A 23,443-nucleotide genomic window follows, 5' to 3' on the forward strand; every position below is an offset into this window, starting at 1 on the left:
GGTGAGGACATATATGAAGGCCAAGAAGGCATAAGAGGCACCAAAAACCTTGTGGCTTTGGTTGGCATAAGCTTAAATTACTGTATGTTTAAAGCATTTGATTTAGACCTAAATGAATCTTGCTTTCACAGAGTCTTAAAGCCCTCACATATTTAGATTTCTAACCCTACAAATATAACTTCTGAATATGAATATTAGTGGCAAAAGGTAAAAACTTTACAGCAAGAGTAGAAAGAAGCACTGTAACATAGTTTATCAGTGGGAATAAAAATTTCTAATCTCCCACAATGGGCAATAGCCAATTTAAGTAACCTAAAAAGTTTCTATTTTTGAAAACATGAATTCATAAAACCAAATTCTAATAAACTATTTGAATTAATTTTATATCTATTTTTATGACTCATTGACAGTATAATGTCAATACCTAATGAAGGGCAAAACTGGTGATTCCAAGCCTCTTCAAATTTTTTTTTAATATTAAATATTTGCAACTCTGCTAACTATTAAAAAAGGCAGGCTGAACTATGAACTAGCTAAGTGTTATTAGCACCCATTCTCCGGTACATGAAGCCACTGCCTCTTAAATCCTTCATACTTTGTGAAAAAAACATTTCTCTTATAGGCTTCTGAGGAAGAACCAAGAGATTTATGTCTGGATAGCCATTAGCTTTTCAAAACTCAAGTTATGAGCTAAAATTGTAAGGATATACTCTATTTAGAAATACCTTAACTTCTGTTTTCCAATTACCAAAGAAATTTAAGAGAAAAATAACTTCAGTCTTTAAAAACACTAGTGTCTCTTATTTCCCTAGTTATGCTTTAGCTGAATTTTAATCTCTCTAAATAGTAGCAAGTTTGTGAAATGCTCTTTTGTACATTCCTGAATCTTTCCATTTATTGTAAACTTAATACTATAGACTTAAATTTGGTATTGTATGTTTACATAGGTAAAATAAGCAACATAGAAGCACATGTAAAAGTTAGGGTCCACTTAAACACCAAATTGTAAAATATCCTGAGTCAAAAGTTAACTCAAAATTCAGTTCACAGTAAGTCTCATTCGTAGAATACAGCCTCTCTAAAATAGGAATACTCAACACATTTCAATAAGATCTTCTAAAAGTGTATTGTACTGACAGAATGTAGAATGTAAACAGTACAAAGGAAGTCAAAGAAAGCATATTTTGTCTTCTCAACTAAGTGAAAATTAATTGCAAACATACTAACGTTATCATAAGGAAGTTTCATCGTCATGTGGTCTGAAAAATATTAGGAATGACTTTCATATGTCAATTAAACCTAAAAGTATCTCCCATTTACATTAGCAAATATTTCTATTTAATATAAAAAGAAACTTAGTAGAGAAATATCAAATGACCATTTTTAGAGTTACCAATTGTATGCATTCTCACTTTTAAAAGAGTACCATCAAAGTAAATAAATAGTTAAATAAATAGTAAGATTTCTAAGACTTAAAAAAATAGAATAAGATATTATTTAAATAAAGGCAACTTGATTGTTGCTACTTTTCTCTCATTAAACAAACTAATAGGATATAGAACACCCTCTGGTATTAAATGTAAAAAAAGTCAACTAGAGGTAATATTTCATTTGCACATACCATAAATCAATGTACAGTTCTGTATGTGAGACTGACTGGCTTTAAAATGAATTTTCTGCTTCAAGGCCAGCATCTTCACAAACATCTGTTCAAGTATCATTATGGCAGACCAAGTTCTTTATGATGCCGCATTATGTGCTGGTTCTTTTCCGAAGGTCTCCGGAATCCTTTCTGGCAGTACTCACAACGGTGAGGGTAATCTTTTGTATGAATGGAAATAACATGTCGTTTAAAGCCTGAGGCATCTGTAGTGCTATACTCACAGTACTCACACTGATACACCTTCCTGCTACTGTGTGTCTTCATATGCTTTTTAAGCTCATTCTGTTGCCTAAATCCCTTTCTACATCTCTTACACCTAAATGGAAGATCTTTTGTGTGAACTGAGAGAATATGGCGACTTAGAACAAATGGATCTGCAATCTTAAAATCACAATGTCTACATTGGTGCATTTTTTTACCATTGTGGGCAGCAACATGTTTTTTAAGTTCTGAGGGCCTGTGAAAGCCTTTATCACACATATCACACTTATGGGGGTAGTCCTTTGTGTGAACTGAAATTATATGTCGTTTCAAATCACTTGAGTTTGAACTCTTGTGGTCGCAATGCAAACACTGGTGTATTTTGCGTTCTTGGTGAATAAGAGCATGTTGCTTCAACTCTTTGATATCTGAGAAATTCAAAAGACAAATGTCACACTTGAATGGTGTCTCTTTACTATGCTTAGTTTTTACGTGCGTTTTCAAGTTAGAAGAGTCTGCAGACTTATATTCACAGTACTGGCATTGGTATGGCTTCTCCCCAGTATGGATTCGCATGTGCTTTTTGAGCTCTGAGGGGTGACGAAAACCTTTACCGCACTCCACACAAATATGAGGAAAGTTCTTGCTGTGGACTGCCAAAAGATGGCGTTTCAATAACGCTTGTTCAGCTGTTTCATAGTCACAAAATTTACACTTATACACTTTGTTGGTTCCTTTTTCTTTATGCACCATTTTCTGAGTAAATAAAGCTCCAGAATGAGGGAAATGTTTCCCACATTCATTGCATTCAATGTTCTTCTCTGTCTCATTGGTCAGCTTGTGGCTTTCCAGGTGGTTATGTAAATTTATCTTCTTATTGGTAGTGAAATCACAGTCAGTACAGTGGTACTTCTTTTTGGCAAGGTGTTCAGGATGGTTTTTCATGTGCCTTTTCAAAAAACCTCTGGTCTTAAATTTTTTCCCACAAATCATGCAAGGATAGACAGTTATGGGTTGTCCATCAGGGCCAATTATAATTGCTAAAAAAAAAAGAAAGGCACATGAGACATCAAACCAAGTTCTATTTTGATTTCCACAAAACTATAAAGTGTCTATTTCAAACATAATTGGATGAATAAGCACTCCTAAATCAGATTAGCATTTCTTTATTGTGTCAACAAAAATAAATATAGCAGTCTACTAATAAACAGAATCTGTTCCAAAAACTTCAGTCTGTAACAATCTCACTCCCAGATTAAAAGAAATAAAGTACTAATTTAAAGCTACATAAATTTAGATATCTACTGAAAATAATTCATAGAAAAAAAGTTCAACATTACAACCTTCTTTACTCCAAGACAAATTTATGCTAACTTAAATTTTAATCACTACTATGAAAATTTTAATATGCAAATAAGTATACAAAACAATACAGGAAAGGAATAGGCCCAAAAAATAACCAAATTATTTGTCTTCCTCCTCTATAAGTGATGCCTGCTTATACTGTCAATAACAGATTCTTTAAAATTATCCACTGAAAGTTAACTAACATACTTTAGGAATTTAATTTTATTTCCACTAAAATAACCTAAGGTTTTGATTTTTTCCTGAATGTCTGTTCCAAAGATGATTTCTTTTTATTCAAGGAAATCATTCCTGAATATCACCAAATTCTTAAAATTATATTTGTCAATTCAAAACATAAAAGCTACATGTAGTTTAGCAGTTAAAATGCCATTATAAAACTTTTATAGATACATACTAATTTTATCTGAGAGCTCACAAAACACACTGTGTTGTGGAACTTGTGTGCCCTCACCTGTTTGGTACTGCTTGGAATCAGGTCTTCTCCTTTTCTTTTGTTTTTGTTTAGACAGTCTGCCAAGTCCTGCAGACTCATCTATGTGTAATTGGGCACTTCCAGTGACATTCTGGTTTTCAATTCCGTCAGAATTATCATCTAATAATAAGCATTAAAATATAAAATTATACAGAATTCTTTCATTATAACTATAAGAATTAAAGTCATGATATTTATGAATGATGAAATTTCCTCGCTAATGAGTTTTATGAGTATACATCCTATATAATAAAAAGCTAATGATCACTATAATACACACTGACCACCAGGAGGCAGACACTCAACACAGGAGCTGAGTGGTTGGTGCGCTTCCACATGGGGAGCGCTGCTCAGTCAGAAGCCAGGCTCATAGCAGGTGAGGGCAGTGGCAGTAGAGGGAGCTTCTCCTGCCTCCGCAGCAGTGCTAAGGATGTCCAACTGATGACTTAGGCCCATGGGGAGCAGGCCTAAGCAATCAGTAGGACATCCCCCAAGGGCTCCTGGACTGAAAAAGGGCACAAGTTGGGCTGAGAGAGACCCCCACCCCCACAACGAACATATGAATTTCGTGCACTGAGCCTCTAGTTTATATAGGAGACTGTAGGAATTACCCAACTCCTAAATCTAGCATCATTTTCCATAAACTTACCTCATTATGACTGAAAATTGTAAAGTCATGTCCCAGCTACAATCAAGATTAAAAATTTCAGGCTGAAAGCCTAAGTATATTTTACATAAAATAGGCATGAAAAAAATTGTTATTAAAGAAAAAACTTTCTACATAATAAAAACACAGTATGCAAATTGTCCCCTTGACTGGGAGTTCACCTGGAAGTTCACCTGGGCTAGCCTGACCAGGGAAAGGGAGAGAGTACTTGGCCAGCAACCAGCAGCCACTAGGGTCTACCAGTACAGGAATTTCGTGCACTGAGCCTTTAGTTAACATATGAGCTTCCTCTATTTTTCCTTAAATCACTGTCCTGGTACTTCATATTTCTGAAACCTAAACCTATTTTCCAATAATAATTTATGTTTAAGAACCAGGAATTGTTCTAATTAGTGTGTCACTTACCATAAGCTGCTGTCCATGCTACAGGCATGAAAGTTTTTATTTCATTGTCATCAATTTGCTGTTCATGCACAGCAGCAGCAGCAGCAGCAGCATCCTCCTCTCCTACAATCACTTCCATATAAACTTCATCAGTGATTTCTGCAACATCTAAAGAGAAAATTAACAACACTTTTAAGACAAGGTTTGTAAGAGGTCTGCCACAATCTCTTATTTGAATACAGTTAAAAGACAAACAGAAAAGGTTCAAATGTTACATACCTAGAACATTATTTTCATACTAGAGGCCCAGTGCTCATGCACTGGAGGTGGGTTCCCACAGCCTGGCCTGCTCCCTCTCACAGCCTGGGAGCCCTCAGGAGCAGGAGACCCAGCAATCAGGGGAAGGCGACACCCCCATCACACCTCTGTTGTTGCCACTGCCAGCAGTGCAAGCTTCAGCTTGGCCTGGTTACCTGAACCTTGGGCAGCCCTGGGCGGCTGGGGGGTTGAGGGAAGAGGGAGACTCCAGAGGCAGGCATGTGAAGTGGCAGTGGCCCCAGCAGGGCTGAGGAGAGTGGTGCTGTCATCTTGTGACTGTGGATGCCGCCATCTTTGTGAGGGTGCGGCGGTCTATTAGCATATTCCCTTATTAAATAGGGTAGTAAATAATCTAAAAATTGGAACAAATTGTTTCATTTTGCCTTTACTATAATTTGTTTTAAGTAAAATACTAAACATACATTAAATGTAGTTGATATTCTTTTTTGAAAATACGGCATAAGGAACATAAAATATGCCTGCATATTGCTGCTCATTTTCTTCAAATATGGTTGAATTTTAAATTAAAAGCATATAGAAATATAAAACAGTCTCCCATAAAAAGGTGACCTACTTACTTAAATCATCTTCTTGCTTAGAGTCACTGACGGTCATATAAACCATTTTTTCCTTTGGCACACAAATATTGCTATTCTGGTCAAGTAATTCCCCATGATCATTCTCTGGTTCACTTTCCACGATGTCCACAGTGCCACCTAGCAGGAAAGATGACAAGTACAAGAATTTAGGTAAAAACTTAATTTTACTTGGTTTCACTTTAACAAATAATAACCTCTTCCAACACATTTATATTAGGACTAGAGGCCCAATCCATGAAATTTGTGCAAGAGTAGGCCTTCCTTCCCTCAACTGCTGGAACCGGCTTCCTTTTGGCACCTGTGACCCGGGCTTCCCTCCAGCCCCTGCAGACATCGAGGACTCAGGCTTCCCTCATAGGCCAGGCTTCATACAGAAGGTCGTACAGAAGAACGTCCAGTCTAATTAACATATTATGCTTTTACATTATAGTGAAAACCTGTTTTATAAATTATCCTAAAAAAATGTAACTGTTCTCATCTAAGTAATCAGGTTGATGTGTTTGATTGGAATATATGAATATACTAAGGGTTTCATCTTACCTAAGTCATCCTCTCCAGGGTCAGCTTTAAAAATGTACACTTTAATGACTTCAGGACAAGTGTCATCCACTTTCAAAGAACTTATTTCTGACTCTGTGTCCATGACCATTCCAGAGGAAACATTCTGTTCTATTTTACCAGTATCATCTACTAAAAAATGAAAAAACATACAATAATAATAAGATTCTTAAATAAAATATTACCATTTTCAAAAGTTCTTTTTAAAAACAAAATATTTAACTTGACTTATATATAACTGGACTATTTAGAAAGTAGAAGAATCAATGATCCCGTTTTGAAAGTCTAATCAAAGTGGGAAGAGATATTAAAGTAAAAAACACTTTACTTAAAGAAAACACCTGGCAACCTTGAAAACTAACAAAAGTCATAAAATGACATATTATATCCATTAGGTATATACATCATTATATTCTCAAAAATCTTGGGCAGAATATCCTAGTAGCAATATCAGCAAACACTGATCTTACTTAAGTACTTTATCAGTATATTCTACCTAATGTTCATAGCTTCTTTTTTTTAATTTTTATTTGATTATCACCAGTGGAACTTGAGCTAATTTAGTTACAACCACATTTTTTTGGGGGGGGGGCGGGGGGGTTATTCCTTTTCTTTAATTCTTTTTGTTTAAAGTTTCTCCCACTGATTTCTCCCCAGCCACCTGCACATGCCCTTACCCCCCACTAAGTGTCTTTGTCCATTGGTTATGCTTATATCATGCACACAAGTTCTTTTTCACCTGCTTTCCCTCTGAGGTTTGACCGTCTGTTTGATGTTACTCTACCTCTGGATCTATTAATGTTCACCAGTTTATGCTGTTTGTTATATTCCATTAATGAGTGTGGTCATGTGATACATATTTATCTTTCTCCAAAAGGCTTATTTCACTTCTTTTTTTAAAAATATATTTTATTGATTTTTTACAGAGAGGAAGGGAGAGAGATAGAGAACTAGAAACGTCGATGAGAGAGAAACGTCGACCAGCTGCCTCTTGCACACCCCCCACCGGGGATGTGCCCGCAACCAACGTACATGCCCCTGACTGGAATCGAACCTGGGACCTTTCAGTCCTCAGAGCGACGCTCTACCACTGAGCCAACCCGGTTTCGGCTTATTTCACTTCTTAATAGTATTTTTTCTCACCTGTTTCTATTAGAATTGTACATTTTTTAAAATATCAAAACATGATTTTCAGAAAGGTACACTGCAATGGTGAATATAAATTTTCCTATGAAACTGTTTAAACATAAAAAAGCACTTTATACACATAACGTATACAACTTTATAAAAAATAGTGAATCTGGATCATTCTAACAAATACAGACAATGTACTTTTAAAGACATTCTTACTACCTTAATGAAGGTTGATTAGGTCATTTTTGGAGGGGAAAAACAGTTCTGAATTATCAATAGAGACATACATAAACCACAACAATAGAGGTTGAGAGAATATAGAGCATTTCATATTTTAAACTTCATCAATATATCAAAGGTAACAGTGTAGTATTGTCCTTAGGATTTGAAAAATTACCAAAAGTAAAAAATAATGTCCAAAAGAAAAAAGATTATTGGAATAAACATGAAAAATAAATTTTCCACATAATGTAACCTTTTTCATTCACTGCTATCCACTTATGATCTAACTTACAACAAAAGTGACACTTACAGATATTGAGTGCATTAAACACCGAAGGAAAGTTTTTTCTGATCTACACACAAGTGGCTTGACAGAGCAAAACACAGTGGAAAACAGAACCAAAGATAAAAAAAAATGTGATTGATTTAACTTGTCTTTAATACACTCATCAAGCTTTTCATTTTAGCTTTTGAATGTTCCCCTGAATAGATACATTTTGTAATCCTTTTGTTAATACATTCACTCATCTTAACAGAGTTATATCTATAAATCAGTCTTTTGGCTAGGAAGTGGAATGAAATAAATGAAAAGTCATGGACTTATTAACTTTATAATCCAATAGAAAAGCAGATAATTCAGCTTGGCCACCATGGCTCAGTGGTTTAGCATTGACCTATGAACCAAGAAGTCACAGTTCAATTCCCAGACAGGGCGCATGCCCGGGTTTCGAACTTGATACCCACTGGGGAATATGTAGGAGGCAGCCAGTCAATGATTCTCATCATTGATGTTCTCTCTCATCATTGATGTTCTCTCTCTCTCTCTGTCTCTCTCTCTTTCTTTCTCTCTCTCTCTCTCTCCGTCTCTCTAAAATCAATAAAAAAATATATATTTAAAAAAAAAGTAAAGCAGATAATTCAGATGCTTACTTTTAAGTGTGATAGTACTAATAATAAAGCTAATACTTGATTACTATATGTACTACTCACACTTATTCTATGAAAAAAGTGTTAGAATATTGTCAACATTGTATACAATAGATCAAACTGAAGTTTAGAAAAGTTGAGCCCTAGCTGGTCTGGCTCAGTGGATAGAGCATCGACCTGCAAACTAAAAGGTCCCAGGTTTGATTCCAGTCAAGGGCACATGTTCAGGTTTGGGCTTGATCTCAAGTGGGGGATTTGCAGAAGAATGCTAATCCATGATTCTCTCTCATCCTGGAGGTTTCTATCTCTCCCTCTTCCTTACTCTCTGAAATCAATAAAAATATATTTAAAAATAATAAGTTGAATGACTGACTTATCTGATTCAAACTAGTATTTTTAGAATGTATATATATTCTTATGATATTTGTTACGGTAGGCAATAAATGGTATAACTACTGATAGTTTCCATTGATAAAGGTCAAATGAGTATATTCATGATGCAAGCACAACTCAGCTAATAAGCCTGCGATAATAGTTTTTACCACCACTTAATTTTGTTTTAAATTCTTGCTTATAAACATAAGATTTAGATTTTTACATATTTAAAATACTTCTGCAAATTTCTCATTATGTTCAACAAGAGATTCAACAAATGCATATGTCTAAATCAACATTTTTATATAGAATTACATAGAGCGTTCTTACATAAAACATTAAAATGAATTCAGGATTTCAAAAACTGACATTAAGCTCTAACTGGTTTGGCTTAATAAGTCCATGACTTTTCATATATTTTATCCCACTTCCTTGCTCTATCAGTGGACAGAGCATCAGTCTACAGACTGAAGGGTCCCGAGTTCAATTCTGATCAAGGGCACAATGGTGGGTTGCAGGTTCAATTCCCAGTGAGGGGCCCGCAGGAGGCAGCCAATCAATGATGCTCTCTCTTCACTGACATTTCCATCTCTTTCTCCGTCTCCCATCCTCTCTGAAATTAATAAAAATACATATTTTTTAAAAAAACTAACATTAAAAAGTAAAAATACAGCATAAGCTGATTTGGCTCAGTGGATAGAGCCTATGGACCAAAGGGTCGCAGGTTCAGTGTTATACTTTTATTATTATAGATTATTATTATAGATAAAAAGCCTGCAACAGGAACACTGTAAGGACCAGAATGACCAGTTGCTATGACACCCCCTGCGGCCAGCAAACCAGCCATATTAGGGGTGGCCAGCCTACCTCCCATAATCCCTCCCCCTGGCCAGCTCCCCCCATCATCCTCCCTACCCCAACCGAGGGTGGGGCTGGCTAGTCAACTGCCGTGGCCCCTTCCTCCAACCAGCCCCAACCCCCTGGGTTCCCACCACCCCATCAGCCCGCAGACCTCCCCACTCTGATGAGGGGCAGGACTGGCCAGCCAATCTGCCACAGCTCCTCTCCTGGCCACTGACCCCCAATCTGCCACTCCCACCTGACAATCGCCCAAGTGCCCTCTCTCCTGCCAGCCCAGCCCTGATCAAGCTCCGAGTAAGGTGGGCTAGCTGGCCCACCTGCTGCAATCTCTTCTTCCTGACAGGCCTGGGTTGATTGGGGCCAGGCTGGGTGGACCCAACCCATCCACAAACTCGTGCACTGGGCTCTAGTGTATTAATAGGAACGTAGCTATGTTATTCTGAGGGAGAGAATTGGACAGGAGCTTCGAATGCAAAAAATAAAAATCATGAGTGGTGGCTTCAATATATATACAAAAGAAAGCAAGGGTTTGGGTAAATAGTAAGAGAATAGCAGATTGAGTTAATAACTTGCAAGTGAGGACAATAAACTGAAACAAACAAAAAAAAAAGCTTAAGGATATCCAGATTCTAAGAACTTGGACAATTAAATTCTTTACAATGATAAATACATGCATACTTTCATAAAAACATACATCTTTCCTAAATGTTGTACATAGCTATCTAAAATAAAGTACTTTAACTATGTTTTGTAAATATAGTTTGTGGGTATAAATAGGCATCGTATTCTTAATTCTGGTCTGATGTGTATTTATAGACTTTTTTAAGCTAAATATTTTAAAGATGTATCCAGTTGAATGAAGTATTTTCCTAAAGCTGGCAATGAAATTAAAACTGAGTTTGTATTACCAGAAGAAAGTTTTAGCAAAACAATCACAGAGGATCAAGACTAAATCTATACTTCTTTAGAGAACTAATCTCTGAGGAGTTCCACTCTATGATAAAGCTGACCTCCTTTGGCAAGTTTGTAAGCAGTGGTTATAAACAAGTACTATCAATTACCATAAAATAAATTCCCAAGGACTGAAAAACATTTTAAAGCTTGAAAATGACACATATTTATCAATAGCCTGTAAAAGATCTTCCTCTTATTTCGTAGTTTTTAAACTATGTAATAAAAGCACATTACCAAAAATAAAATAATAAAGTAAAAGCACATTACATAACATATACCCAGTGTGCTCCTAAGTAAGAGTTGAGGGGAAGAAATGAAAAAGATGTCTGTACTCAGAGTCATTTTTATTAAACCTCACTTCTCTAAGCTTCTAGAGAAAATTCTTTATTTTTCAAAAAAAAACAATGATATACTGGATTTATACAGGAGCTACAATTTATCTAATTTAATTTCACATAAACACAAAAATCTTGTCCAATCTCTGAAGATACTAGTTTCTTTGTTTCATATTTTGTAAAATAGAAATCACTACAGCAACTGTCCAAACTCTTCTGCTTTTAGATTCTTTTCCAACATGTCTGTCCCCACCAAAACAACCATGTGTCTTATGTTTAAGCAAGTCTTCATTCCATTATGCTCCAACTCCACTTTAAAAGACTAGTCCTGGTGAGTATTCCTTAGTGGTTAGAGCATTGGCCCTCATACTACAGGGTCACAAGTTCTGGTTGTAGGTTTGATATCCAGCCCTGGTTTTAGGAAGTGGGATGTAATCCCACATTATCTCTCTCCCACATCAGTATCTCTCACTCACTCTCTCTTTCCTTCACTGTCCCTAAAAATCAATGGAAAAAATATATCCTTGGGTAAGGATTTAAAAGACACACACATAAATATATATGCTTAAAAACAAGTTTAATTGCAAGACTGATCATTCTAACCATCCTCTTGTGTATTCTTCCAACTCCTATGCACAGCTTTCATTTCATCACATTTGATTTGGAGAACCACAAACCTACCCGAGGCAAGTTTTTATATTTGTATCTATTCAACTAAATCAACCTAAGAAAAACCCCCCAATGTAAATGGTCTATTTTTAAATACTTGAAAAGATTCTACTTCACATTTGTGAAACTCCAACCAACTACTCAATTAACCTTACTTTCTATAATAGTTCCCTAAGAAATGAATTACCATAAAAGATATCTACTGAATTTCACTCTACTTGCCTGGCAACAACTATTGATAAATCCAGAAATCTTGTCTTCATTGCATGGTTCTATAAACTAATTGTGCTCCCTAAAATTTAAAACCAATCAACTGGATGGATGGTGTGGTTCAGTGTTTGAGCTCACAGTTCCATTTCTGGTCAGCGCACATGCTGCTGAGTTGTGTGGTCTCCATCCCCAGTAGGGATGTGCAGGAGGCTGCTGATCAATGATTCTCTCTCATCATTGACGTTTCTATCTCTTCCTCTCCTTTCCTCTCTGAAATATGTTTATGTGTGCGCGCACGCATGTGTGTGTGTGCGTGTGTGCGTGGGGTACAGTATATATATATATATATATATATATATATATATATATATATATATATATGTATGTGTATATATATATATATATATATATGTAATAAAAAAAATAAATCCAATCCCTCTTCTTAAGCACTAAATAATACCTCCTCTACCTTTCAGCATTTGTCAGCATTTTCTCTCTTCTCTGAAAACAATGCCACCTTCCCTTAAACCCCGTGTGTGTGAGTGTGTAAGTGTGTATGCATGAGCACCCCTTCCCATCTTTTTGCAAGCTACTGTTACATGTCTCCAATTCTTCTCATTCCACTTTTTATTTTTAAATACATTTTATTGATTTTTTTTTTTACAGAGAGGAAGGGAGAGAGAGGAATAGAGAGCCAGAAACATCGACCAGCTGCCTCCTGCACACCTCCCACAGGGGATGCGCCCGCAACCAATGTACATAGAATCGAATCTGGGACCTTTCAGTCCGCTGAGCCAAACCGGTTTCGGCACATTGCACTTTCTCTAAACAATCTTCAATAGGCTATTGCCCATGACTTCACCAAAAGTATTCACCAATATCACTCAGGACACATTTAATTTGTCATTAGTAACAACATTTGACAGATGTTCATTATCATCTATGCCTCATTTTCTACAGTTGGATTCTGTGATTCAACCTCTTTCCTACTACACTGGCCATGCTTCTTCATTTCTTTACCAGTGCTTCTTTTCCCTTACCAGTTTATGCAGCAAACCTCAGAGTCTAATCTTTGGCTTCTGTACTTTGCAATCAATTATACCCCTATTTGAATACAGTTAACTTGAAAGAAACCACCATGTTTTGTTTAAGGATCCCAATAGCCTACCACATTGCCAAACACATAGAAACTATTCAACATTCATGTTTAATGTTCAATTTAATGTCTATGAATTCAAGAAAAAACATTTTAAAATTCATGCCCATCTAAGCAAAAAAATATAAAACTAGTAAAAATTTGTAATCATATTTTAAAGACAGTTTCTATTGTCTGTTATAAAAGATAAGAAACAAACATATCATGTTATCAGAAATATTTTATAGTTAATGTTTTGTAAACAATTGCCTTTTGTTGCATAATCTTAATGTACTGTTTGGTCATTTTATTTCAAAAACTTACTATCAGTCATTTTACCAATTTTTAAATTCTTACATCCCTTCTAATGATTCTTTGTTTGCTCTCATAGGTCTCTAAATTTCTGGAAAACTTATGACTTATCTATAATTTAGGCTTGAAGAGTAAATTAGATGAATATAAAACTGGCCATAATTTAATCAGAATTTTCACCCACTGTTGCACTATTTTATGATACTGTGTTTTGTTTTTTTTAATCCTCATCTGAGGATATTTTTTCCCATTGCTTTGTAGACAGTGGAAGGGAGAGAGGAAAGGAGGGAGGGAAGGAGAGAGGGATGGAAGAAAGGAAGGAGGAAGGGAGACTTAAGTTAGAGATACATTCACTGGTTGGCAGGGATAGGACCTGTAACTCAGATAAATCTTATTCTTCAGTAGGCCTGGACTGAAGCCACACTGGCCAGGTGGTTTTTGAAGTGAGTGGCCATGTAATTGTTTATCTACCTTAAAGCTCACTTACATTAACTGTGATTGGTTTATTATTATTAATTTGGTTGTTTTATTATTATTAACTTTTATAACAATTGTCTCAATTAATTAATCATTCTTTTTTAATATTGAGATAAAATTCACAAACCATAATTTATCCTTTTACAGTGTGTAAACTGTAATTCAGTAGTTTTTATGCAGTTGATAGTTATTCAACAATCATCTCTCTCTACTTCCAGGATATTTCCATCACCCAGAAAGATACCTCTGCATTCTTTAGCTAACCTCTTTCCCTAACCAATCCCACAAATTAGATTAGGCAAACACTAATCTATTTTTTGTTTATAGCTACAACTATTCTAAATATTTTACATATTAATAACATTTTTCAAAATTCATCCAAGTTGTGGCATTCACATTTCTATGGCAAATAACAGACTATTGTATGGTGATACGACATTTTAAAAAACTAATCAACTGATGAGCATCAGGGTTGTTTCAACATTATATCTATTAGGATTAATGTGACCATTTGTGCAAAAACTGTTGTAAAAGTGTATGTTTTCAATTCTCCGGGAACTACACAGTGTATGTATATATATAAATACATATGTAAGCATCTATTTAGATATTGATATATATAGTTGGGTAACATGGTAAGTCTAGGTTTAACTTTTGAAATAACTGCCAAATTTTTCTAAAGTAACAACAAAATTTCTTATTTCCACCAATAATTATTACTTTCCATTTTTATTACTTTTTTTCAGTGTGTTAAGTCATACCTCATTAGTTTTGATTTACATCCCACTATTAATTAATGATGATGTGTATCTTTTTTTAATATTTTTTATTGATTTTTTTATCGAGAGAAAGAGATAGGGATAATTAGAAACATTGATGAGAGGGTAACATCAATCTGCTACCTTCTGTACCTCCTCTACTGGGGATGTGCCCATCACCAAGGTACATGCCCCTGTCTGTAACTGAACCTGGGACCCTTGAGTCTGCAAGCCAACACTCTATCCACTGAGCGAAACTGGTTAGGGCAATGTTGTGTCTTTTATGTGCTTAGTTGTTTCTTGGGAAAAATGTCTACTCAAGTTCTCTGCCCATCTTTTAATTGCATTGTTTGCCTTTTTATTTTCAGTTGTAGTTCTTCATATATTATTTCCTATACCTTCAGATATATACTTTAATATTTTCTCCCATTCTAAGTTAACTTTTCACTTTCTTGACAGTGTCTTTGAAACAAAAACACTTTCAAATTTGGCAACACTTCAAATCAGATTCTCCCATTCCAATGATTTGGTGGGTCTTATGTAGTAGCATTTTTTAGAAAATATGCCTTTATTGATTTCAGAAAGAGAATACATCAATGACAGAGAATCATTGATCGGCTACCTCTTCACACCCCCTACTGGGGATTGATATCCTGGTTTATGGGTTGATGTTTAACCATTGAGCAACAATGGTCGGGCCTTGTGTAGTAACTTCTGTGAGCCAGTTCCATAGTTAGCATTATATTTTTATATGGCCACTAAAGTTGATTAAGTAGTCAACTATTGACAAGACCAAGATTTCCATACAACCAAAAATTCTTCCAATTTTGCCCAGGAGCTCTATATGTTTGTTGAAACACAATTATTTAACATTTAGCTAGGTAATTTATACTCCACATTGGCTTTTAATTTCTGCTTGGGTAGAACTTGAAGGTTAAACAAAGGTTCAGGCCTTGTCAGGTTTCTCCCTATTATAGGCACCTCCCTTGCATTCTTATATTCAAACTAGAGGCTCAGTGCACAAAATTCATACATGGGATTGGGAGGGAGGTTGTCCATCGGCCCAGCCTGCACCCTCTCCATTCTGGGACTCCTCAGGGGATTCCCGACTGCCTGTTTAGGCCACAACCTATTGGGCCTAAACAGGCAGTTGGACATCCCTCTCACAATCTAGGACTGCTGGCTCCCAACTGCTCGCCTGCCTGCCTTCCTGATTGTCCCTACCTGCTTCTGCTGTCAGCCTGATCACCCCCTAACCACTCCCGTCAGCCTGATCCATGCCTAACTGCCCTCCCCTGCAAGCCTGGTCACCCCAACTACCTTGCCCTGTAGGCCTGGTCCGCACAACTGTCCTCCCCTCCAGGCCTTGGTCTCCCCGCAACTGCTCTCTCCTATAGGACTGGTCCAACAAAACCAGCCTCCCCTGCAGTCCTGGGTCCTCCACAACTGCCCTCCCCTGCAGGCATGGGTTCCCCCCAACTGCCGTTCTCTGTAGGCCTGGTCCCTCCCAACTGCCCTCACCTGCTGGCCAACTTGTGTCCACATGGGGGCATCCATCTTTGATCACATGGGGCAGCGATCTTGTGTGTTGGTGGTGGTCAATTTGCATACTATACTTTTATTAAATAGGCTTCCCCAGAATGTTTTACAAAGCTCCCATGGACATCTCATTCCAAAAATTTTCGTTAAGTTTTACTGTTATAACAGCTACTACGAGCCGGTGCAAGAAAATTTGTGCACTCAGTTCCTCAGCTTGGCCTGCACCCTCTCACAGATCGGGGGTCTTCAGGAGATGTCCTACTGACAGCTTAAGCCAAGTCTGGCCTCCTACTGCGGAGGTGACCAGGCGGGCAATCAGGAGATGATGTCATCCCCATCACCCCGCTGCTGCCACCACCAGTGGCCTCCCTCTGCAAGAGGTGACCAGGCAGGTGATCAGAAAACACCACCAGCCAGCTGGCACAGCCCTATCCCCACCATCGCCCCTCAGCTACAGCTGGTTGCTGCCGCCTATCCCATCTCCCATTACCATCCCCTCCCTCAACCCACTAGCACAGGCCTTGGCTGGCTTGGTGCCACCTGCTCACCAGCCCCACCCCTCCAACAACTGGGCATTCTGACATTCAGTCAACTTGTATATTACACTTTTATTATATAGAATTATATAGGACTAGGGGCCCAGTACACAAATTTGTGCACCTTAAAAGGAACTGTGGGCTGTGAGGCCTCGATGGGCACAGAGTTGGGTCTTGGCCCATCCTCTGCACCCTAACCAGCCTCTCCATCAATGGCCCCCCCAGTTCCCCATCTGCTGACATCACAGCTGCTGCCGCTTCCATGTACTGACAGCACTGGCCCCACTTGCAGACACTGACAGCAGGGAGCAACTGGGGCCAATGCTGGCAGCAGGTGCAAATGGGGTCAGCACCATCAACAGGTGCAAGTGGCAGGTGCTGCCCTGATTGCTCCTCAGGAGCAGAGGGAGGAGGAGAAATCCTGAGGGGCAATCCAAGCCAGCAGCTATGGCTCGCACCTGATGACAGCACTGAGCAATTGGGGATGGTGCCGGATGCTAGCAGTGGTGTGAGCAGAGGCACCAGTACCGGTAGTAGGTGCAAATGGGGCTGGTAAGAGCAGTAGATGCGAGTGCCAGTCAGGACCATGGCACAGAGGAGCAAAGAATTTTCAGTAACCACCAGAGGCTCATCCCCATGACAGAGACAAGCACCCTGTCTTGGTCTGGTGCCCTTGCTCACATGCTCCACCAATCTGCTGTGACTGACACTTGTCATGTTAGACACTCCCTTGCCTACTGCCAATGCCTTCCATGTTCTGCACACACCCCGTGGTGGCCAGCATATGTCAAAGCGACCAGATATTTGGTTTTTCAGTTATTCAGCAGTTTGGTCTATTTGTATATTAGCCTTTCATTATATACTAGACACCCAGTGCATGAAATTTGTACACTGGGGGCTGTGTTCCTCAGCCCAGCCTGAGGACTCACTAACCCCCAACAGCCCAACCTCTTCAATCTGGGACCCCTTGAGGGATGTCCGACTGCCCATTTAGGCCCAATCCACATATGATCAGGTCTAAACGATCACAGTAAGACATCCCTCTCACAATCCAGAACTGCTGACTCCCAACTGCCTGCCTGCCTGCCTTTCTGATTGCCCCTAACCGCTTCTGCCTGCCAGTCTAATCACTCCCTAACCCCTCCTCTGCCAGCCTGATTGATGTCTAACTGCTCCCTTACTAGCCTTTTTGCCCCTAACTGCTCTCCCCTGCCAGCTTGGTCACCCCTAACTGCCCTTCCTTGTAGGCCTGGTCCCCCCAACTGCTCTCCCTGCAGGCCATCTTGTGTCCACTTGGGGGCAGAATCTTTAACCACATGGGGGCAGCCATCTTGTATGTTGGAGTGACGGAATTTGCATATTATTCTTTTACTAGATAGGATAATGACTGTTTGCCCTTCTGCCTTATTAGCAGTGACATTCAATAGTTCTTGCTGGAGTTTTCATATCAATGTTTCTCTCTTTCTCTTCCTCTCCCTCCCTCCTTTCCACTGTCTCTAACAGTCAATTAAAAAAAAAAATAGCCAAAACCGGTTTGGCTCAGTGGATAGAGCGTCGGCCTGCAGACCGAAAGGTGCCAGGTTTGATTCTGGTCAAGGGCATGTACCTTGGTTGTGGGCATATCACCAGTAGGGGTGTGCAGGAGGCAGCTGATCGATGATTCTCTCTCGATGTTTCTGGCTCTCTATCCCTCTCACTTCCTCTCTGTAAAAAATCGTGAATTAATGTTTTAAAAATGATTATTTTTAAAGATATATTGTTAGAGAAAAAAAAAACTGCAGAATTGACTGTATAATAAAGACAAAAGTTATTTTTCTAAGCTGAAATCCTTTCAAGTTTCCGTGGTAATTCTGATTATGTAGATTACAGCCTAGACACATCTTTCATGATTTCTGTTCTTTTCAGCTTTTATCTTCCTAATCAGTTCCTCCATCCTTGAATAGTAATAATGGTACTTCACTTTGTACCATTTAACTTTTCTTAATTATAGCTCACCTTACAGGATCCAAACTAATAAAACAACAATGCTCATAAACTTATAAAATTTATCTTAGTAAGTCATAAAAATACTACACTGATGTGGAAAGAAGAGACCTTAAACAATTACTGTACCCCAAGACTTACAGGAAATCATAAGGAAGTCCTCACAGTTGCTTTTATCACCATGGTGCTGGTCCACAGGGATCCCGTTGGCATCTAAGACTGCTTCAGAGGCACAATCTGCTACCAATACTTCTTCTGCAACTACATCAGTTGTCAGAGGATCAGTCACGATTTCTGCTTCTACTATACTATCATGAACAATGTGTTCAATATATCCAATGTCAGACACATGTATAGATTCACTTGTCAAGAGGTGTTCTGGCATAAACATTGAGGCTGAAGTAATGTCGGAAGCTAAAACATCATCTGGGACTGTGCAATGTGCTAAAGAAATTTCTTCGGTTACATCTGAATAAAGATCAGGAATGATGATATTTTCAGATATATCTGCTTCTTCTAAGATATCTGGGCACTGAACATCCTCAATAACAACATCCTCAATAACATCTTGGATTATAACTGAGTCTGGGTCATCAGGAACAAAGTTATGTACAGTTATATCTGAATCCACAACATCTGAAACAAAAACAGTTTCTTGAACTTCCACAACAATCTGATCACCATCCATGTATGTAGCATCAATTCCTTAAAAAAAACAAAAATTAAAATGACAAATTTCAGATAGGCATGCATGACTATCTAAAATGAAGTAAATGTTTAATTTGCATCCATAAGATAGGCCACATCCGCAGCTTTCTCAAATATTAAAATAGATTAAAGAAAAAGGGAACCTATTTTTGAATCATTAAAGAAATACAGAAAAACAAAAAATATGGAACAGTTACAGAAGATTATTCAGGAAAAAAAAAATTTAGAGCACTAACATAAAAAGTTTCCAGGCAACTAGGATAAAATCTTAAGAACGTAAATTAACTAAGTAACACAATAAAAATTTTAAAAAACCATTTTCCTTTAGATTTAGGTTTTTTTCCCCTTTTTATTCCAACTCCTTCACACATCAGTTTTCTTCTTTTCATCATTTAGAATTATTTTTTTCATTTTTTCTTTCAGCCTTTATAATCTTACCATTCTATTCTATCAATATAATGATGAGAAATTTAGAAATTACCCTTTGAATTTAGGGCATAAAAGGATTGAAACATAAATTAAATAGAAAGCCATATATAAGGAGTAAAGGGAAAAGCAAATGATTAGGAGTACTATGGATAGATAAAACAAAAGTGCAAGGAGCCCTGTGGATAGATAAAACAAAAGTGCAAAAGTGCAAAAAAGGGAAGATAAAGTTAGAGCAGGACACACCCTAATTTCACCAGGATAAAATACTCTTCGTCCATCCTCTTCCTATCCTCCCCAGGCAGTTTCCTCAGAATAAAAGAAACCCTATTCTAATCCACTCTTCAGTTAGGAATGAAGGTAGAGGTAAATCTATAGGATCCTGGTGATATTAAATAACTTCAAGACCACACAGTTGTTTGCATAGCATGTGACTCTCAGTAGGGAGAAACCTGTCAAGGCCTGAACCTTTGATTAACTTTGTCCTAATCTATGGAACTATTATCACATTATATATGTCACATTATGGCTTATGCAATGAGTACTTGCAGGTTTAAGTAAGGTTATAAATCATAAGATAGGGCTATTATCCTGGACTAGAGGGCCATTGCACAAATCCATGCATGGTTGTGGTCTAGCCAGCCTGCCCCAATCAAGGACACTAGGGCCACGCCAGTCAGGGGGAGGAGTTGCAGCCGTTAGACAGTCCTGCACCCTCTGGTTGAATTCCTTATATAGGATTATTATATAGGATAATTTGGTAGATCTAATCTGATCAAATGAATCCTTAAAGCATAGAACTTCCTCAACCTAGCATGAGAGTTGAAGCAGAATTTTAAGTCTGAGAGAGACCGAATATTGTTAAAAGGGGTCTCACGGAAAACATAAGAAAGAACACAAGCACCTACCGGTAGCAATAATCCGAACTGTACTAATACCAGAAGAATATTGGGACTTGGCCAAATCGTGATTTCAGCAACTATATGAATTAGCGTGGAATCAGATTAATCTCTAGAGTCGCAAAACACCATGCTGACACCTTGATTTCAGCCATATAAAATTCACAGGAGATAGCTCAGTTATGCCATGATAGTTGTCTGACTTACAGAAACTGAGAGACAATAAATTTTGTTGTTTTAAACTGCTAATTTTGTTTCATTTTTGGTGCAGTATTAGAAATGAACATAGATTTTGGTATCACAAAATTCAGTATTGATGGACATATCACCTAAAAAGTGTGAAAGAACTTTGTAATCTGATAATTTATTAAATAAAACATTAGTAGAAATATGACATTAACAATTCATGCCAGTGAGAACCCAGAAGGAATGACCAAGGTAGAGAAATCCTACATGAATTTAATAGAATAACTAAGCTGTCATATACAGACTCAATAGCAATCTAGTCTTTAAAAGCACTGTTAGGGCTTAACAGCAAATTAGAAACATGATACTGAAAACTAATGGAAAGAATATCCTTGTTATGTTGTAACAGATGTCTCAATAAAATTGTACCCTGCAATTATGTGGAAGGCAAAAAATAACAAAGTATATCAACTAAGTTGATATTTTACTAAAGAACTGAAGATGTGGCCTGGTTTCTTCATATAGCTTAAGTGAAATACAAGGAAAAAAGTGCTAAATTGTAGGAAGAACTGACAAAAAAAAAAAAAAAAAAATGAGCAGGACTTAGCAACTGGGAAGTTCTCAGCCTATATGTATGGAAAAAAGGAAAAAAGTTAAAACTAGAAAGATTAGCTGCAGAACAGAATGTCCTAGAAAAAAATCAGTATGTGACTTCACAACTCTTACTAGATTTCTAAAATACCCCTAACAAAAGGGTAATATACAAATTAACCATCACTCTGTCACAAAGATGGTGGCACCCATAGACACAAGATGGTGGTGCCCAGTTTCCTCAGCCCCTCTGGAGTCCCACAGTTCTGGGGTTTTGGCTGCTGAGAGCATGCTGCATGAGTGGCCTGGTGGAAGCATTCTAACCAGCCACAGAGGGCCTCTAGGCAGTGGACGTGTCCCACCCCAGTTGTAGAGGGGCCTCTGGGTAACATGCACACACAAAGGGCTGGAGAAGGACACTGGTGTTGTCGCTATGGTGACAAGGCAAGCATCCCACCCCTATCTCAGACAGCCTCTGAGCAGTGGATATGGAGCAGCCAGATGCCACAGAGAGCAGAGAACCATGGGGATTGTGCCTAAGCCATCAGGTCTCCCTATTGGAGAGGGTTCCCTTGAGGACTCCCAGATTGGAGAGGGTGCAGGTCAGGCTGAGGGTCCCATCCCCCATGCACAAATTTTATGCACTGGGCCTCACTTGATCAGGCCTTCCCCTGATCTGCCCAGTTGCCTCCCCTGGGGGCTCCCAACTGTGAGGGGGGCAGGCCTGGCTAAGGGATCCCCTCCCAGTACACAAATTTTCAAGCACCGGGTCTCTAGTACTTAATTAACTAGAAACCAGAATATATTTGGGATTTTTGAGTTGCTTAATTTCAGATAAAAATACTGGATATTAAATCTGAGAACCTCAGGAAAAGACCTAACTGTTTAAACACATGCACAGACAATGGTAGACAGAATGGTCCTTCAAGGATATCCAAGCCCTAATTCCTAGATCCTATAAATATGTTATCTGACATAAATATACACACACACCCACACACACTCCAAAACAGTACCCTGAAGCTCCATCCAGGTGATCATTTGGAGCATCGTCCCATATAACAAAAGGTAGGGAGTTTGATTCCCAGACTGAGCATATAGCTAGATTGTGGTTTGTGGTTCAAACCCCTCAGTCAGGGCACATAGGGGAAGCAACGGGATAAGATTTCTCTCTCTCGTCTATGTTTCTTTTCCCCGAACCCCTCTTCTCTCCCTGTAAAAAATCAATAGAAAGGTATCCCTGGATGAAGATTTAAAAAAAAAAAAAAAAAAAGGAAGAAAATCTGCAGATGTAATTAAGGTTATTGATGTAAGATAGGTAGATTATCTTGGGTGGGCTTCTGGTTGGAGGAAAGATGTGGTAGATGGGAATGTCCAAAAAACTCACTTTTGTCACTGAGGGCCAAATGCAAACCAATAAGGGCAGCCTCTAGAGGCAAAAAATAATAATAAATAAATAAATAAATAAATAAATAAATAAATAAATTTGTAATAGTAAAGAAATAAGAATTTCTACCTTAAAATCACAAGGAACTAAATTTGCTCAAAAAAGTCTGAATATCTTAAAAGAGGATTCTCATAGGCAGGGATGCAGCCATCAACACTTTGATTCTAACTTTATAAAACTGTACACATTTTAAGAACTACAATTACACTATATCTGGACTTCAGACCTACATAACTATAAGGTAATAAACTGGTAAATTTGTAGCTATGTATTTTGGTAGCAATGAAAAACATATACAAACAAAACTAAACAGGAAACATTTTCAAAATAACTTATCAATATTCTCTGGACTTAGTGGTATAACTTCAGAAGATAAGAATTACTAAAGATAATTTAAGATTTTGATGTTAATGGTGTTACTAATTATTTTGGCAATAGGATTTTAAACAAGATAATAAGATACTTAAGTATGAGTCAATAAAAGATATCATAATTCATGCACTTGACAAGCAAGTGCTTATTTGGCAGA

General features: G+C 37.8%; 1 protein-coding gene across 1 annotated transcript in view; it reads right to left on the reverse strand.

The window, feature by feature from the left end:
* Nucleotides 1-1,577: 1,577 nt before the first annotated feature.
* The window catches only part of LOC311615831 (zinc finger X-chromosomal protein-like), a 33,222-nt gene continuing 11,356 nt past the window's right edge, over nt 1,578-23,443 (reverse strand). The window contains exons 3-8 of the mRNA XM_084871264.1: nt 18,799-19,362; nt 6,213-6,362; nt 5,652-5,789; nt 4,777-4,923; nt 3,684-3,824; nt 1,578-2,904 (exon numbers count right to left, since the gene is read on the reverse strand). Coding sequence (XP_084727390.1) covers nt 1,721-2,904; nt 3,684-3,824; nt 4,777-4,923; nt 5,652-5,789; nt 6,213-6,362; nt 18,799-19,362 — 2,324 coding nt within the window. The 3' untranslated portion in view covers nt 1,578-1,720. The remainder of the gene's footprint in view (nt 2,905-3,683; nt 3,825-4,776; nt 4,924-5,651; nt 5,790-6,212; nt 6,363-18,798; nt 19,363-23,443) is intronic.

The sequence above is a fragment of the Pipistrellus hanaki genome, assembly GCF_964339955.1.
Source record: "Pipistrellus hanaki genome assembly, chromosome: Y".
Lineage (NCBI taxonomy): Eukaryota > Metazoa > Chordata > Mammalia > Chiroptera > Vespertilionidae > Pipistrellus > Pipistrellus hanaki.